Below are 19648 nucleotides of genomic sequence, written 5' to 3' on the forward strand. Positions count from 1 at the left end.
TGCATGCTGCTCGTGAGGAAAGCGCTCCAGCAGCCCTGCCTCTGGTGGAGGCCACAGGGCTCAGTTACCCCAGCACTGGCACACGGTGAAGCAAAACCACCTTTAAACTCCACAAGGAGGAGGAGGCGTTTTCTGTGGCCGGGCAGCACGGCAACAACAGAGCCAAGTCCCCTTCTGGCAGCGGGGGGAAGGGGGAGATACTCCAGAGCTCTCCCGTCTCCCTGCCACGGGTTCCATGTGACCGAGGCCATGCTTAGGAACGGGCAACGGAAAGGCGAAAGGGAAACCGCCTCTGGAGGGGGTGGCGGGGGGCCCTGCCTGGGGTTGGCGGGAACACCCCGCTCCCCGCCGCCGCCGGGCTGCGGGGCGGAGCGTGCGTGAGCGGCGCGGCGCTGGGAGCCGTTACCCGCCCCCACGTGGCCAACCGGGCGGAGCAGGCGGCGGCAGTGGAGGCGCAGTCCGGTGGAGTAGTCGCCGCTTGCTCCCCTCCTCTCCTCGCCCCGTTACTACGAGCTCCGCCGGTTCCGTCTCCGCCCCCCGGCCTGCCCGGGGGTGGTGGGGGGAACCTCCTCGCTGAGGACCGCCCCCCTCGCCTCCTTCTCCGGCGCGGCACCCACCCCCTGGCCCCGGCTCGGACTATGCGGAGATGGTCGTCCTGACCCGAGGCAGGAACAAAGAGTCGCCGCCGCTTAAGCCTGGCCAGCAGCAGCAGTCTCCGGGCGCTAGCCCCAGGGGCGGCCGTGGGCGCCCGCCGCACTCGCCCGGCAGGCAGGTCCCCGGCGGGGCCCGCGCCATGCGGAAGGGAGGCGGCGGCCGGCGGGGAGCCAGGGGCGACCCCCAGAGACCCTGCCGGGAGGGGCCCGCGGCGGAGGGGCTGCGGGACGTGCTGGGCCGCGGGCCGCTGAGGCTGTTGCGCGGCTGCAGAGACCGGCTCGGAGGTGAGGAACGGGGTGAGGGGGGAGAGCCGCCCCCTTTGCCCCCGCTGGGCCGGGGGGGCAGCCGTTCTGCACGGGGGAAGTGGGATGAGGCTCGGTCTCGCCTCCGTGCTTCTTTCCGGATGCCAGTAGACTTGTCCGGCACGGCAGCCTCCGTGGTACGGAGTGGGTTCTCTCTACTGACTGGGGAAGGGGAGCGGCGGGACAGCGGCTCGTGGACACTGGGAGCGGCCATCCCCATGGCCTCACGCCGCCTGCCTTCGGCGCGGTTGTGTCCGGCACTGCCAGGGGGCAGCGGCTGGCGGTCGGCTGCTCCCCCGCCTTTGCCGGGCCCGTCCTCCAGCCTGTCACAATTGGAGGAGGTTAAAGCTGACAAGTCCCGCACCGGTATCGGTGAGAATCGGAGGCGAGGGATAGGAAAAGGGCTTGTTTTGACACTTAAGCATCCTTTTGGGGGAGAAGTAAGCAACCCTCCCTCCGGTTTGTTTCTTGTTTAGAAGGCTGACTTTCCGTTTGAGCGAATTTGTCAATAACATACCTATGTAGGAATAGTCCCCTGACAACTCGTTTTGACAAAGTTATTTCAGGATTTAAAAGCCTGATGATTTGAGTAGTCACCTTAATAGTCTGTCTGTGATGTTCGAAGCTTTTATGTGTAGTTACTAACTTGCTGCATGAAACTTCTTGCAGCGTTTTTGAAGTCTAGTCAAGCTTTTTAAACAGAAAGTTGATGCTGCAGAGTTTGAGCAGTTTCCCTTTTACAGAGGCTGTTTGTAATTGGTGCTTAAGGTATTTGTTTTCTTTTGGCAGTATTTGTGGATAACAGGAAGGCCTCCATCGTAAAAGCTGATAGCAAGATATGGCTCACTTTCCTTCTGGGTAAGTAGAAGGAAAACATTTGGGGGGGGTGGGGGGGGGTGGGAATACTCTACCTTTCTTACTCTGGAGTTGTAAACTGTATCAAAATGTATTTCAAAATACAACTCTGAAAACTAAAGTGCATCGATTGTGTTGAAAAGGGACGGAAAACTTCCTACCTCGTAACTTTTGTAAAACTGTTATTGTAGCAGTTGGTGTGGTATTGGAACATTCGTAGGAAAGTAATTGTTCAGGTATTTATGGATCTCTCCTATCTAGTCATTAATTTCTAAGATTAAAAAAAAGGAAGCAACTCTTAATAAGTAATGTAATCAACACAGCATGTTTTGGAAGGGTTATTGGTAGGAGAACACAGAACAGTAGGGGGTTGTAAATTCTGATGTTATTTCAGAGTGAATAATAAAACGGCTAATAACCGAAGTCTTGGAAAAAGCACCAAAAAAATCTGCAAAATTAAATAATAAAATTAATAAATGTACATCTGCCAAATGTTATTATTTAACAATTAGACATACTCTGAAAACTATTTTATTAAAAGACTGTCAGAGTATCCCAAAGATGCTGGTACTATTAATCACACCACCAGTAGTCCTTGTTGCCGAAGGGAGTTTCTTCAGTTTGATGAATTACATTGCAAAGCAGTAGCAGGGGAACAACCCTCAGCTTACAAACTAATTGATGATTAAACTGTTCCTGAATTGCTTTGCTTACCTTTGTTTATTCAGTGTTTCCTATGCTAGTAGTTACTTAAATGACTCAGAAACATTAAACTGATGGTCAGAACTGAAAAATGCTTTCCTGTGATTGAACTCAGAGACCTTTATCATTTCTGGAGTTGGAATTTGGCTGTGAAACCCAGATAACCAATTAAATACATCAGGGAGCACTTTATATTTTTAATAGGAGTAAACCCTTAATAGCAAAGTGTGTAGTAGCATGCAGTATTGGCAGTAGCAAAGAATGTACCTATGCTAAATAGGAAACAAGGGCCTTTGGTTTTAGTGGTGTTTAAATTTTTGCTGTTGTTTTGCTGAAGCTTTAAGGTCCAGATTTTTTTTTTTTTTTGGTAATGACCATTGAATTGAGGCCTTATTCTTGAAGACATCCTTTCTAGATTCTACAGAATCTTGCAGTGACACATCTTGACTAAGCTGCAAAAGTAGTCAATGCTTGCACATTCCTTGTTGTTCCCTCATACACTTCTGCTGTATTCCTACCTAGTCACTTTAGGATACTTGCAAAGCTCGTTTCTGGCATGTTTCACATCCTGTTGTTTTACGATGTGTCAGCATTTGTTGCTCTCTTGGTAAATGAGTTCTGTATATTTTGGCTTCATTCTTCTGTATTTAATTTCCAGAATTAGAATGCTTTTAATATGCCATTCATATTACTTTCATTGGAATAGAACACAGGTGAAAATAGGAAATCGGAAGAAAGAAACTATCAGATTTTACATAATAGCCCTAATCTGCAAAATTCTGATTGTACGCTTTGCTTTTAGGGATTCTTGGGTTGGGTGAGAGAATGGCATCTGCAAATTCAAGTACATAGTAGCTGTCTAAATCTCTGTAGCGATAGGACTCTAGTATTCCTCTTCTTCATTCCCTCCCCAGTAAGGATATTAATGAGATTGAAGGATAGTAATTTTAGAGAGCTGATTTGCTGATTTGCATGTTTTCCATCAGAATCTAGCTTAATGTAAGTCTGGATGCAGTCTGTTTGAAAATGCCGATTTGGGCACATAGTGGAAGTCTATGAATTAAGCGCATTGTCTCTTGAAATGCGAGTAATTGCATGAATTGCTGTGTGATTATAATAGGTCTTGGTTTTATGCTTATAATAGAGTGATATTGTGAAGTTTTATACAAATGTATATGAAATCCTCCAAAATAATTGTGAAAGTATTGACACTTAATGCATTGACTTTAAATAAAACATTTACTGAGGGGAAGAATCAGATTTAAATATATTGTTATCTCTGTGAAACAAGTGGTATGTTTGAATCTGAACTGTAATTTCCATATTAATGGATCAGTTATTTGCAACAATAAAATGCTGTATATTTGGCTTATTTGGAACCACATGAATTTGAGATCATGTACAGTACTGGCAGTTAATGTGCATTTATTTTGACATGTATTCTTAACTAACACATAATCTGTCTTAAAGTGAAATTTTTTTTTTATAGTTGGGATGTGTGTATGTGTAAATGTATTTCAGCATCTAATCTGGTTGGAAATCTTAGAAATGTTGCCAAGAAATGAAATAATGCCTTGTGCAAATGTGTAAACTCAGTAAGTACTAAGAAAGGTATGGATGGCTCTGTTTCTTTCCACACAATTACTGCAAAACATGTTTGTTTCTGGAATATGGTTTGCTGTGTTGCTGATGTAGCTAAATGGGCTTACCTTGAATTCTAGATCATATCTGTATTTGCTTTTCTAAAAAAGGAATTTGCAGTTCTCCATGAGAACTGAGGGAAATGTCCTTAGTATAAAAAAAAAAAAAAAGAATCCAAACTCCTGAAACTTTCCTAAGACATTAAATTCCACTTAAAGTGAACTAAACTGAGCAATCCTTTTGTGATTTATTTTTATTCTAGAAAGCATATGTAAGAATGTAAAGTTCTAAATGAAAGCTTGTGGTACTCATTTTGTAACTGAAATTCAGGCTTCTCTTTGAGAAAACAAGTTTGGTGGCCAGCATGGAGCTGAAAAACTTGAGGAAGTTTCAGTATAGTATTGTCCAACCTCAGCTACTATATATGAAGCATGTAACTTAAGGGAAACATTGGATTGTAGAGGCAGGTAGTTTAGGGCTTGTTTTTTGGTGTTTTTTTTTTTTTTTTTCCCTTTAGGTAATTCTGTTTTGTTGTTTTTCTCTTCCTCTCCTCCCCCCATCTTGCCCAGCTTCACTTCACACATCTTTGTGTACAAAACCTCAGTGTTAAAATTGAGGTTCATAATGCATCACACAACATTTATGACCTGTGGCGACAATGATGACAGGTATTGCCAGCAGCAGCATTGTGGTGACAATAAGTACTATCAGCAGTAGCACTTCCAGGCTCTGTGTTGCAGGAAAAAGTGGTTTGGGGGTATACATTGGCACATGAAGTATACCTTCAGTTCACTCCTCTTCCACATAAATTTAATGGGTTTGCAGAGTTTTTTTTTGTTGTCCCTGCTGCTTTCCAGAAACAGGCAACCATATGCAAATACTATGCAGTCTGAACACATATCTGTGTTTGTTAACTCTGACTATACTCTGCATCAGGGTGCAGGCAGCTGATGTATGTTTTACCTCTGTGCAAGCACCTTGACCCATCCTGTACCATCAGGGTGGCTGATGCTGTGTGTGCTGATCAGCACCGTGGAGAGTGATGCAGTGCTCAGCACCTTTGTGGCTCATGCTGGGTGTAAGGATGGTTGTCCCCTCCACTTCCCCTCTGCTCCATATAGCCTGTGTGAATAAGAGTGGTCTTCATTAACTGTAAAGGTTCTCTTGGATTGAAGGCAACAAGTCTAACTGACCTTTTTATGACACATAGCCACTGAGTGCTTAGAGAGCAGCCAAGACATCTTCCAAGCAAGAGCAGTGTGGTCCTTCTCAATGCCTGCCCTTTATAGAATTACAGACTGATTTGGGTTGGAAAGGACCTTAAAGCCCAGCCAGTTCCAACCCCCTGCCATCGGCAGGGACATCTTCCACTAGAGCAGGTTGCTCCAAGCCCCATCCAATGTGGCCTTGAACACTGCCAGGGATGGGCAGCCACAGCTTCTCTGGGCACCCTGTGCCAGAGCCTCAGCACCCTCACAGGGAAGAATTTTTTCTTAATGTCTAACCAGAATCTCCCCTCTGTCAATTTAAAGCTATTTCCCCTTGTCATGTCATTACATACCCTTGTAAAAAGTCCCTCTCCAGATTTCTTGTTGGCCCCTTTTATATATAGGGAGACTGTTACCAGGTCTCCCTGAAGCCGTCTCTTCTCCAGGCTGAACAAGCTCATCTCTTTCAGCCTGGCTCCATAACAGAGGTGCTGTAGCCTTTGGAGCATCTTTGTGGCCTACTCTGGACTTGCTTGAGCAAGTCCATGTCCCTTTTGTGTTGAGAGCTGCAACACTCATGCTGTCTTTACTTCCATGGTGAGCTCTGGATGTGTTGTGAATACTGCCCAAGTAAAATCGAGTGGCTTCTGCTCTCTGCAGATCTTGTCATGCTCAAGAAAGAGACCTAGACTGTTTAGCCACCACTTTATCATCATTTGACTTTTCCATTTGTCCCTTAGACTGCCTTCCTTGTTCTGTATTTGTGTGACAACAGCACTGATAGTCTCCAAATGGATAAATGGAATGTAACTGAATACAGAGTCTACCTTGTTTAGCAATTATAGTCTCAATTAGATTTGTTTTGGTTGTTGTGGTCTGTTTGGATCTGTCAAATTTACAGGACAATGTACTCTGTAAATTAAACTTTTATGAGCTTATTACGAAAGAAAACTACAAACATGACAACCAAGGGTTCAGTCTGCTTTGTACAGACCAAATGCCCAATGTGGGAATTCACTAATTTGCCACTTAAGGTGTGATGTTACTAACTCGCACTTTCTCTAATTTACAACTCATATCTTGTAACTCCTAACTTGTTCACCTGTGAGCAGAACTGTTATGTAGCTGATGGTGGGGGAGCTTATCTTTCCTCTTCCGTCATGGTGCATAGGGGGGTCTCCTGTATCATACTGGGAAGCACAAAAGCCTCAACAGTCCAGCTGATGCTGGATCTGCTTTAAAAACTCTTTGTGTAAGCTGATGTATTTATCTCTTAGAGCTTTGAAGTTTGGTCTGTACCATTTCTGTGAGTGAACAGATTCTACAGAAATTTACAGACAGTCAATTTGTGAGCATTATGGCTGCAGGAGACAGCAAGCTGGAGATGTGATGGCTGCATAATGGCTGTTAGCCCTTTCTGGCCACCAGGTCCTGCCTATGTGTTTCCCTTGCTTTGACTTAGCAGCGCTGCTCCTAGTATACATCAGGCCTTAGCATGAGCTATGTGTTAGCTAAAATCTGAGCAGGAGCTGAGTGAACACTCAAAGTAGTGACTTCAGAGTGTAAAAAATATTCATGTTTGTTATTTGAAAAATAATTCAATTTTGTTATTGGTAGCTGAAATGGGTGTAGTAGATTCTGATGGATCAACTTGAGTGATGCAAGATATAGGTGGGAAGTATTGCCTATTGCTGAATACCATCAGCATAATTTCAGATTTTCAGAGAGCTGGCCATGAACGTTAATTCAGATGTTCCTATTTTTCTCTTCCTCTGGAGGCTGAGTACCTTCTGTGCATCTCTGAAGTAATACTGTAATTACTTTAATGAACATGATTTTGTGTTCAGTTATTTAAATATTTGAGTAACTTGGCACCTTTTGTTTTCTTTACAGCTGCTTTTGCAGGAGTCCTACATTGGTAAGGTTAAATTTATTGCTTGAGAGTAATATGGTATTTTAAAATAACTAAAATACAATTTTGGCTCATATTTATGCAAGCTTTTGGGGTAATACATATATTTAGATCTTTCCTCTCAAAACTAAATTGTTCAAGATGAATAATTCTGGTCTTGTGAAGCTCACGTGAAAGGTTTCTTAAGTCTTTTCAGTGAAGAGCGAAGCCTACTTTCCAGGTGGAAAATTGTTGCTTAGCTATACAAACTCAGGTGCATTTCCACCTCACAGACCTTTTTACTCTCAGTGGATTTTGAAAGTCTCATTTAGATTCTGCTTTAATTTCTTGGTTTTACATCATCTTTTCTTTAACCTCTTCAGAAAAGTCTGGCCAATATTTTCTTTATGTACAGAAGAATGGCCTTTCAACTACTTTTTGTCAATGCAATCCCTGTGTTTCAGGTTCCACCCTAATCCTCACTTACCTATTTTTTGTAGTATACACTTGAAGTAGAATGGCTTCCATAGCGGGTTTCCCCAGCTGCTTTTGCAGAGATAAAAAGTAACAGCTTCTGCCACTCTGTTTTTTTTTTCCTAGCTCAAAAAGAACTATTGATTTTTAGTAGATTGTTTCTTGCAAATTCCTGTTCAAAGGCAGAGTCATGGGCAGTGCTCTGTTTCTTTTTCCATCCTTTTTGAAGGTGAAGCTCCTCTTTGCAAATTTTGCCTCCAAAATGATTTGCATTTTTCCTGGCTTCCCCTCCATACTTGCACCTTTATTTAAACAAAATTTTGTCTGTCAGCACATCTACACATAGTGGCAGATAACTGTTAAAATACAAGTCAAGAAAGTTTTTTGGGGAGAAAAAGCATACAATACGTAACACTGTTATTTTCACCAGTTTTTAATCGCTTCTTTTGTCAGGTATTTGAATTTTCTTTCCTAATATGTAGACTTGATAGTTTTAATAGCATTAAACTTTTGATCCTTCAGTTAAAATAAATTAGAGTATTATGACTAATTTCAGAGTAGAATTTAATAAATGCTCTACGGGTTCATATCTTTTCCATTTAAAATAATCTGAGTGGAGGAGAATGTTCATATAATATATGAGTAAAATGAAATGTTTGGTCTTCATTGAATGTTTTGCCAGTTGCTCCTTGGTATTGATGACTTAGTAAAGGTTCGAAACCTCTATATTCAGTTTTAACTATTATTATTTTTTAACAGGTGTCACATAACAACTCTTTTTGAAAACGATCGTCATTTTTCTCACCTCTCAACGCTAGAAAGAGAAATGGCTTTTCGCACGGAAATGGTTAGCTTATGCTGCAAAAAAAATGTAGTGATTGGAAAACTTCTGTCTATAATCTTGTGATCATGGGCTTCCCAAAATTTCTTAATACCATCTGGATAATATATACCATCAATATATTTATACTGATGTCTTGTAACTAAGGTGCTTTACACTTTTACATGCAGAACATTTGTGTGTCTTGCGGCTGATCGCTATGAATATATCTCTTCACAGTTCACTTCAAATATAATTAGAAAGCATGATTGTAGAGGACCTAAAATACAAAGCTGCAAGTACCTTAGAGCTTACTTTCAATTCTAGTCTTGTTCATGCATCTCTTTTAAATAATAATTTTTGAAATGAATAGATGTTTGCATACATATGCACCTTTTGGCTGCTTTCATTTGGAGAATTGTGGAATACTGTACTAGTGCATAGTTACCAGCACAAATGAGAGATCTCCAGACATACTATAAAAAGGTGGAAGGAAACCCACATTGCTTGTTTCAATGGCACTAATTGAAGAGATTTGAAAAACTAGATAGTCAAATCATTTTGTCCTATTAGTTATATTACAGAATTTCATTTAAAAACAAAGGGTTTATGTGGCAGTTACTTAAGCAGAAGTGTTCTCTTTAATTCTAAATAATAATTCTGCTTTCCTGTAGGGTCTTTATTATTCCTACTTCAAGATCATTATTGAGGCACCATCATTTTGGAATGGAGTACGGGCAATTATGAATGACAGGCTAACTGAGTATCCTTTAGTGATTAACACCTTACAAAGGTTCAATCTTTACCCAGAGGTGAGCTACATTTTAAAAATGATACCTTCTGATAAATCTTTGGTTTCTTTAGATTTGCCTACAAATTTGTAAGAAATGTTACTCTGGAAAATGTGGTTGTAAAGATACAGTGACTGATGAAGTGTTACTTAAGTTAGATTTAAAACGAGACAGTTACTTGATATGTTGTGATCAATTCTCAGACTGCAAGTATCAAATGTGAGTACTTTCTAGATCTCAGTATTTCATGCCCTAAAGTTGCAGTCCAGTTCTACACTTCTTGTTGTCTTTTGTTCTTTTCACTGAAAGCAAGTATGTTGCTGACGCTGCGTACTTCAGGAAATACAGGTGTCAGTAGTATGTGACAATAATGCCTGTAGTGATACAGGTACCGAGAGGTTATTTCAGCATGCATTTTATGTAAGACAATGAATTAGCACATCATAGTTCACTCTGGCCCTAAAATCCATGAATGGTAATAGTTTGCTTCCATGTTGCAGAAGAAAATCCTCTGTCGAAGACTGACTGCTGTTTTATATGTACTTGATGTTAGACTTGTTACCTGGTTAGCTTACGTTCTTACTTTGTTGGGGTTTTTTGTCACTAAAAAGAACATGTTTTTAATTACAGGAATGTTTGTTTTTTTCTCTTATGGTTTTGCCACTGTTCTGCAAACCTGTTGAAAAGGGAGATCTCCTTTGGTTAATTACATTTCTGTAACTCTGCATAAGCAGCATCAGAATCAAGGACTAATAATGTCTGTAATTGTTGGATTTTAGCATTTATACTCATTCTGCTTTCTCTGAGTAGAGCTGCTTTTGGGAGCTATATGTGTAAGAGTTCTTAGCGTGCATGTATTTATACAACTTGCATGTAGTGGTTTCATTTGTCTCTTAATTCCTTGCTCTGGAAGAACTAAGTGCTGTAGATGAGAGCTTTTTGTTACCCTCTCACTGTTTTTTTTTTTTGGTGTTTTTTTGTGGTTTATTTCTGCTTTTTAACTCCACAGGGACTGCAGTTCAGTTCTAGAAATGCAATATTAGGAGCACATGCCTTACTTGAATACTATGAATTTATTTTCTTTAGCTCAGAAAGGTTTATTGACTTCACCTATAGTCTGACTTGCAAAAATCAAAGGTAACTGGTCAGATGAGCTTGCTTTTAGAGACTCATCAGTATCACTATGAAAGATGACTAAGTAAATTGACTTATGAAATCAAAACAAGAGCAATCAGATACAGTGGCTGACATTCTGTAAGAATGGTAGATAGATTACTGTGGGCAATGTGCAGGCTTGTCCGTTCATTCATGATTTTCTAGGATCATACTGGCTCATAGAACTTGATGATAAGGTATGAATTCATTCAACTCTGCCTGTGTGGGCATGCAAAGCGGACATATAGTCTCCTCTGCTCCATACAGTAATTTACTGCCTGATGCCTTCCTGTAATTTTTTTTAAGTGTATTTCTTGAGTACTTTGTTTCCACATAGCTACATCTATAAAACTGTCAATAGGTGCAACTTGGCCTTTGAAGTATGTTCTCCAAATTTACCTAGCGTTACTTATAATGGAGCTGAGTGGTGGGAAGATTCATGTGGATTTATTTGTTGGCAGTAAAACTTTTCCTTCTGGTACTCAGTATCCAGTCATGTTTTTGCAAAGTATTCATCTCCTATTTGATATCTTAGGATCTTCCCAGCTTTTTTTTTTTCAGCACAATAGTAGAATTAAGGCTGAATTTTAATAAATGGTTGTTTAGTGGATTTCAGAACTAATTTCCTCAAAAATAGCCTTGGAATCCAGTTGTGAACCGTGATGTTAAACCCGTAAAAAGAAGTAGAACAATTCGCTTGCAAGTACAGTTAGTAGTAAACATGAAAACTTCAAGAGAAAGAAAAAGGTAAAGTGACTCCATAGCAATCACTACATCATCTAGGTAAATGATAAATATAAGCAGTAAAAAAAAAATCTGTCAAAATCAACATGTCAGTCTTTGTAATTGTACAATATTATAGTACCAGTAAAGTCTTGATTTTCCAAGTATTTGCTGCATAGTCAGGTTATTTCTGTAGTTGTGGTGTTTTCATCTGTCATCCGTGATGCGAAAGGGTAGAGAGATAATGTGTTGATCTCTGTGGTGGAGAGGTAATATGTCAGGTTTGCTTCCTGGATGTTCATTGTTATGGAGCAGTTTATATTTTTGTGTGTAGCATTGATGATGAAAATTGGAATCCGACTGATGAGCATTGCAAAGACACATGTAGTTGGCATTAAAGTGCTTAATCAAAGGCACCTAATAAAAGGGGTTGACTTTGGTGTTCTTATACACCAGAAGAGTGGCCCGGCCTAGAGAGACCTTGGTCTGAGACTCAGTCTTTTGTTTTCCAAGTTTTGCATTCACTGCCTCATCTGATATGGGACAGTAGAAATTCCAAAAATGCTATTGTGCTCTAATTGACCTAGAAATTTTGTACTGCTTACTGATTCACTTGTGTTTGTATGCCCATGTGAACTGCTCCGTGGGAAGTAGCTTTGGGCAAAAAGTATCTTGCATGAAGTACCTAACCTGGTACTTTTGTAAGGAGTATTCATATGTGGTAACATCTGCAGCAGACACAAGCACTTGTGACATAAAAAGGTTAAGTTGATAAATTAGTAGGTTGTTTTAGTGCAGCATTGGTTCATTCCAAAACATTTAAGCAAGAGTGTTTTATGTGCTTAGGGTAATGTCAGCTTCAGGGCTGGTGATGCAAATATGTTAGACAGATGTCTCTGAGCTGCCATATGCATTCTGTTGGCAGTGTACAAACCACTTTCAGGAGATAGGAGGAAAGATGTGGATTTGGTTCCCCCAGCCCTGTTGTTTCCCATCTGGAGATGGGGCCAATGTCAGGTTCATTTATGTGTGCATACTTACTTAGAAGTGCCAGGGCACAGGCATTCAGAAAGCCTGCAGGAATTCAAGGTAGTGTACTTTGCAGGACACAATATTGAGGCAGGAAGTCTTAGTCTATAAATATGTAGCTATATTTTAAATCTGTAAGATTTACATTGTGAGAGTGTTAAGGACACAGACAAAGTAAGCCATGATGATTGGAACCTTGGTATTAATCATAGAATAGAATTATAGAATAGTTAGGGTTGGAAAGGACCTTAGGATAACCAAGTTCCACCCCCCCTGCCCATGGGCAGAGACACCTCATGCTAAATCATATCACCCAAGACTCTGTCCAACCTGGACCTGAACACTGCCAGGGGTGGAGCATTCACAGCTTCTTTGGGCAGCCCATTCCAGTGCCTCACCACCCTTACAGTAAAGAACTTCTTCCTTATATCCAGTCTAAACTTCCCCTGTTTAAGTTTTAACCTGTTACCTCTTGTCCTGTCACTACAGTCCCTAATGAAGAGTCCCTCTCCAGCATCCCTATAGGCCCCCTTCAGATACTGGAAGGCTGCTATGAGGTCTCCACGCAGCCTTCTCTTCTCCAGGCTGAACAGCCCCAACTTTCTCAGCCTGTCTTCATACAGGAGGTGCTCCAGTTCCCTGATCATCCTCGTGGCCCTTCTCTGGACTTGTTCCAACAGTTCCGTGTCCTTTTTATGTTGAGGACACCAGAACTGTACACAATAATGAATTTTTAGAATCACAGAGCAGGTGAGGTTGTGGAATGGATGTCTGGATATGTAGTCTCAACACTCTGCTTGAAGCAGAGTGAAATGGAGCAGGTTGGTCAGGGCTGTCTCTGGTTTCATTTTGAGCATCTCCACATCTGGGCAGCCTGTTCCAGTGTTTGACCATCCTCAAAATAAGAAACATTTTTTTTATGTATAAGTGGAATTTTCTGTATTTCAATTTGTTATCATCGTCTCTGGTCAAAAGTCTCTCAGTTATCCTTACTCTATGGCCTCCTTGTCTTGGGCAGCCCAGTACGAGACTCGGCACTGGAGATACAGTCTTGGCAGTGCTGAGTGGAGGGGAAGGATTGCCTCTCTTGTCCTGGTGATATACAGCTGAGAATACATTTGGTTTTCTTTGCAAGAAGGGCTTATTGCTGGCTCAAGTACATATTGCCCACCAGAAGTCATAGGTCCTTTTCTGCAACACTGGTTTCTGGCTGGTCAGCTCCCGTCTGTAGTGGCGTGTGGTATTGTTCCTTCCCACTGCAGGTCTTTGCATTTCCCTTTCATGAGATTCCTATTGACCCATTTCTCTGGCTTGTTGAGGTCACTCTGAATGGCAGCAAAAGCATCAATCTCTCCTTCCAATTTTGTATCATGCACACACTTACTGAAGGTGTTCTCTTGTGCCATCATCGAATCTTAAGGCATAGAACAAAATTGGCACCAGATTAAAGAAACCAAAACCAAAATATAAACCATCCACAGCTGTCCCCTCAGCTACTAAGATGGTCATCTCAGAAAGTTATGAAGTTGAGCAGGTGTGATTTCCCCTTTATAAATCCATGTTGACTGCTTCTAATCAGGTTGTTTTTTTGTTTTTTTTTTTATCCTTAGTATGTTCAGAAGTGGTTTCCAGGACTCCATCATATTTTCAGAGGTCAAGGTGTAATTCCCTATGTTTTCCTTTTGAAGAATGAAGTGACATGAAGAGTTTTATTAATTGTATGGGGAAAGGAAAGAGGGAATCATCCTTCTTGTATGTGTTTTCTGTGACACAGGGCTGAGACAGCTAATACTGCAGCGGTGAAACATATTTTCAGCCTAGGAACCCCTGAGTTATAACTTTCAAAGCAGTTCAACTGGAATGGCCACATTACTCATTTATGAACACTATAAAGTCAGTTATATCCTGACAGCATAACTTGGTAATGTTAGCTAGTGACTGCTGTGAGATGAGTCATCATTTTTCTGTGTATAAAATGCTGATGTTTTCTGTGTTGGGTCTTGAGATTTAATTTGGGTTTTGTTATAAAAACATTAAAACCTTTGCATGGAAAAAAATGGAAATGCTGTTTTACATTGCATCTGGAAGCCCTTTCTAATGGATGCTTAAATTTAACCTATCAAAGTTTATCTGAGTGAAAACCCTGAAGTCTTCATCCATTCATATTCTTGCCAGGTAGAAAAAAAATTATTGGGTTTTAATGGATTTAATTTGGCCAACTGTCCTCTGTCAACAAAATCTGAGGTTTTAATATCTGATAAACAGAAGATGGTATTGAAATATGTAATTTTTTCAAATATTGCAGTTTGATGCACGAAATTATTTCTATTCTAAAGCAGGCAGAATTTTAGTCTATTAATGAACACTTGATTTATGTAAGATGCATTTAGGAAATTATGGTCAAAAAAAGCAAAGTAGTTGAGAAATTCTGGGTTTAAAAAGAATCCTGGATGAGGGCCATTTGTCACGGGAGGTTATGTTGAGCACTGAGCTGATCTCAGAATTCCTTTTCAGCAACTTCAAAAATCCTGTTTTCCACCCAGGTGGTCCTCGCCAGCTGGTACCGTGTCTATACTGCTGTTATGGATTTCTTTGGTGTACCCACAAAGATGTGTTGGACTGTAAACAGAGGAAAAGGGCTTAGTCCTGTTGAAAGCTGTGAGGGTGAGTTGTGTTTTGTTCTAGCTTCTTCTAGAAGCATATAGTAGTGGCTTGATGTATTTCAGAAGTAATAAATGTTCCTGTGTCTTTATCACTGACATGTTTTCATTTGGCTAAGCCTGTGTTTTCGGCAGGTTCCCAACAAAAGTGAGAAGTATGAAAAAAAGATACTTTGAAGAGTGCTAGGGGTGAGAATGTGGGCTTTGTATATTAGATAGCTCCTCCTGCCTAGGTTGAATATGCTTTACTGCACTTCAAAACTTCACGTTTGTAGTCTGAGCCTTTGTAGTGTTGGAAGTGTTATAAAAATAAGATCTCCTAATGGTAATTGGAGGCCACTATACCTGTGTTAAACTTTTGTAGAATCCCCAGTGCATTGCGAGTTCCTACATTTCAAAATCTTACTCTTTGTATTTCTTCCCCTAAGTACAACTTGAGAAGTGGGAAGGATGGGGAAACCAGTAACAACCAGACTCCTTTTTGGAGAAATCTTGTGTAGTGATTCTGCTGGGAAGAATCCTCTTCCTCTTGTGACCTGCTATTCCGCATAAGAATTTTGATCGTATACCTTGATTTATTTATTTATTTTTTTAATATCAAAATTTGCATGCTGCCATTTTTTTGTGGTGGGTCGGGTTTTTTTTCCCCACATTTAAAGTATTGGCTTGTCAAGTAAGTATTATGTGATAAAAGTACCATGTTGAGAGGCACTTTTGAGATATTCTGCAGTTGGTTAAAACTGAGTGATAGATGGTAGTTTGTAAAGTCATTTCATTTTATCATTTAAAATGTCTTTGCATGCTGACAAGTTAGTGTTTTTCCTTTGACAAAGGCTATAAGAACTTTCTTCACAGCTTGACATAAATGGAAATAGTGAATCATTCAGAGCAATAAATAGTGAATGTAACTTTTCATTCCTGTTTTCTGTAAAAACAAACCCAAACCAACAAAACTGCCAACTATTGAGACTACCATGTTTGATGAGCATAACGTCATCTTTCTTTAGAGAACTGTCTTGCCGTGTTTTCAGCAATGGTGAATACTAATTTCTGCATACAAAACTATGAAGTTTTACTACCTTCTTTAGAATGAATAAGGCTTTTTGAGCTGTATTGCTGAAATGATTAGAGCCAGGAGGGTGTAAAGAAATAATGGGAGAGTAACAAAAGTCTGAACACAGAAGTGTTTGTGAATGAATAAATTGAAAGATGTGCTTTACTGGAAAATCTCTTGGCTTCTAATGAAACAAAGTAAAGAGCAATGGATGTGATTTGCTGTCGTCTTTCTGTAGGTGTATTAAGGTAGTATACTGTGTGTTGTATTATACTGATTGTATGGTGGTTTATAAGCAATGTAATCTTTCCTCTCTATTTGACAACATGTATTAACTGTTTGTTTGTTAGGGTTGGGAGACCCTGCTTCCTTTTATGTTGCTATGATTTTTCTTTTGAATGGATTAATGATGTCGCTGTTCTTCATATACGGTACATACCTCAGGTAAGGCAGTTGAGAGAGCTATTTAGTTGGTGCTGTAATTTTTTTTATATGGAATCTGAACAAGAGAATGCTGAAATATTTTTATGGGATATTGCTTATTTGTTGGTACAGTAGTGGTGCTTTTTATTACATACACATTGCAACTAAAAAAATTACTGCAACAGAAAAGCTTTTTGCTTAAAATGATGGTGGAAAATTTCAGTGTAGTGGTATGTCATTGATACCACCAGGTTGTGGATAAATCAAAATGTTGTATGGGTTTTGTAATGGCTTTTGACATGTTTCTACTCTTAAAATTATCAGTGCAAGTAATCTTTTAAAGAAGTTTGGATGGCAGTATACTTTTAACCAAAGTTGGAGTTTTCCCAGTGCTTTGCGTGAAGTCATATTGCATGTCTTTCAACCCTAACTTAAATGAGAAGGCAAAATATCTTTTAAGATGGTGCATTCTTTTGGAGATATGTGTGCACTTCCTTTTTTCTATGAATTTCTGTTTTCAGTATTCTTAAATTTCAGGAACTCTAATATGCTTTCATACAAAAATAAACTCTCCATTTGGCAGAAAACTGGAAGTGGCAGGTTTTTTTCTGCTTACCTCTATTTTAATTTGTCAGTTTTGCAAAAAAGCAAAAGACTGCTACATTTTCCTCTGAGAGATGTGATTGTTTTTCTCCCTCATTCCCTGGCTTTGCTGTCTTTTTTTTTTTCCTGCTCTCCCTAAAGCTTGTGCTCATAGTTCAGATAAAGAATGGTGCAGGGCAGGAGCTGATAGTGAAAAGAGGAAGTTGCTTAGTACAACTGTTAGGTGTTTGTGGGTAAAGCATTTATGTTTGTATTTCTTAACATAGGAAATGAATGTCTCATGTTTTAAGGAAGTAAATAAACTTCAAATATTCATATAATATGTCATTTTTCTCTTGAAGTGTATGGAAAACCCATATTTTATATAGTAATGTCTTCAAAAAATTAGTAAGGTCTTAATTTCTCAGTCCTTTCTCAGTACTTGGCCAGTGTTGGATATAAATACTATCAAGTATTGACAGCAATTGAGTTTTTAACATGAATGATTTGCAGTGTAGATCTTAGTCAAGATAACTAGGGTATGCATGCAGTTCTTCCAGTGTGTAAACCACTGGCTTTCTGGGGTTATGACAATTAACAAGTGACTCTGAAGTTTTCTGCAGGTAGGATTTTGATCTTATTTATTTATTTGTTCTGGTGAATATTCATAGTTGGATACCAGATCAAGATGACTGCTTAGTCACTAAGGTTCCTCTTAGTCAAACGAAAGACAGAACATTTACATTTTTCCATAAGGTATGAAAAGTAAAAGAACTGAATCTGGAGTAATTCAGTTCTACTACACTGAAGTAGGTAATCTGATGAATTGGCATAAGCCTTCTTCATAAAGCTGATTTGTTTCTGCAATGCATTTTGAAAGGCTTCTTCATGGCCTGACTTACTTGATGGTGGGAAACCATCCTCTAATATTTATCTCTTTATTCCTGAACTCATTAGCAGCTATCATCTCAAGTTTACATAATTGTGTTTTTTTTTTCTCCTATATATATTCATAGAATGTGTGATCTTTTTGTTACAGCCTTTGTTTGCTTTTAGCCTTTTTGCAACTTTGACTAGTGATGGAAGGTGGTAGGATAGTTCCTTGTCATCCTTTTCTAAGCTATCATGTGTTCTCACATCTGTGCTCGCTGTACTCTATAATGAGCTTGTGGAAAGAGTTACAGTAGCAGAAAGCTAGGTGCTTTTGTAGGACTATTTCTTTGGTGTAGGACTTAACCAATTTCCCCACAAGCTTAGAAGATTGCCAGGTACAGTATGTCCCTGCCCTAGCACTCTGTGTATGGTCTATGGTTCTGAAATGCACTTTAAAGTCTGACATAATGCAAGTTAGTCTCAAGCTCTGAAGCATTCTTTGTTAAGAAAACTGAAGCAGTATGATGAGAACTCAAGCCATTTTTTATTATTTTTTTTAATGGGTAAAAGAATGGTATTTGAATGATAGGTATTTTTTTGCAGTTGTAAGATTCTGCCTCCCCCTCAACCTTCCCTGCCCCTCTATTCTTGTAGTCAGGGGACAAAATACTTAAGTAGATTGTCAAATATTGTGTCTGGAGAAAATTTCCTCTATTTCCTTCTGACAGTACTTCTCCAGTATTTTGTTTCTTGCATGTTTATCAACAATGAATTACAGCATTTCCCCAGATGACTTTAAGCTTCAGCTTACTGTACAGAGGGAGTGAAAGACCAGCTCTTTTATTATTCCAGAGGTCACTCTTACTGCACAAAGCATAACTGTTTGCACTTCTTTTAAAAATACTAAGTATGTATTAAATTTAGATTATTCTCTGTTAAACATGGGTCAAGTAGGGCCCAAATGAAGGGCATGGACTTCACTGTTTGTAGCATGGTGTGGGAGTTTCAGTGGAAACAGTTATCCTTTATACTGCTGTAGAAAGGCATAACTGCTGTCTCTTGTAAGTGGTAGCATTGCACTGTTAGAAGACAACCATTCTGACTAAACACTGTACCTAACCCTCTGTGAAATAGGCTCCGTTCACTTCCCTTTCTGGAAAAGATACTGAGGAGGTTCATTTGCCTGTTGTGTGCTTTACATTTGCTGAGCTTGTCTCATGTGACAAAATAATGATTCCTTACAAAGACTGCTATCTCTGAGGCACTCATAATACAAACAAGACCTTTGTATTCTGGACTTCAAGGTTTTATCACAATATTAACCTTTGACGCTGAATTTTGTTTCTGGTTTTGGGTGCTTGGGTTTGTTGTTTTTTTTTTTTCCTATTTTTTAGTTTGTTTTGTTTCTGAGACTAACATATTTAAATACAAGCTCATTCTTTTAGTCATTTTGGGCTTCAGTGTGGATGCTTTTAAAATCCATGAAATGAAAGCTTTGTGTTGTATGATGTGCAATAGTGCACAATTCTTAGAGATCGTTTTAGCACACAGTTGGTATCTTTAACCTACAGGTTTTGCACCCAGAACTCACCGATTCTGTTTGATCTGTGTACTGGTGATGGGTGAAGGATCTGGAAGGATCTGAGGGTTATTTGTATATGGTGTCATTCATAGTAGTAGTGCACGTGTGTGCACAAAAATGTTCTTTCTATCAGAGGACATGAGTAAATACATATCTAGTCAAATAAATAGGTACCTTACCTAAGGCTGTCTTGTGATGAGGTGTATCTAAGTAATATGTTTGGTTTTAG

The 19648-nt window shown here is 39.8% G+C and overlaps 1 protein-coding gene across 2 annotated transcripts in view; it reads left to right on the plus strand.

Moving 5' to 3' along the window:
- Positions 1-330: 330 nt before the first annotated feature.
- DPY19L1 (dpy-19 like C-mannosyltransferase 1) overlaps positions 331-19648 on the plus strand; it is a 43090-nt gene continuing 23772 nt past the window's right edge. The window contains exons 1-7 of one of the 2 annotated variants that reach the window (XM_057425752.1): positions 331-938; positions 1746-1814; positions 7256-7280; positions 8487-8574; positions 9222-9359; positions 14789-14909; positions 16310-16403. In XM_057425752.1, the coding sequence (XP_057281735.1) occupies positions 647-938; positions 1746-1814; positions 7256-7280; positions 8487-8574; positions 9222-9359; positions 14789-14909; positions 16310-16403 (827 nt within the window). In that variant the 5' untranslated portion in view covers positions 331-646. Of the gene's footprint in view, positions 939-1745; positions 1815-7255; positions 7281-7753; positions 7818-8486; positions 8575-9221; positions 9360-14788; positions 14910-16309; positions 16404-19648 lie in introns of those variants that run through there. The other variant, XM_057425753.1, reaches the window with a different exon arrangement.

The sequence above is a fragment of the Pezoporus wallicus genome, unplaced genomic scaffold (assembly GCF_028554395.1).
Source record: "Pezoporus wallicus isolate ANWC-B61680 ecotype Strahan unplaced genomic scaffold, APGP_CSIRO_Pwel_v1 contig_7820, whole genome shotgun sequence".
Lineage (NCBI taxonomy): Eukaryota > Metazoa > Chordata > Aves > Psittaciformes > Psittacidae > Pezoporus > Pezoporus wallicus.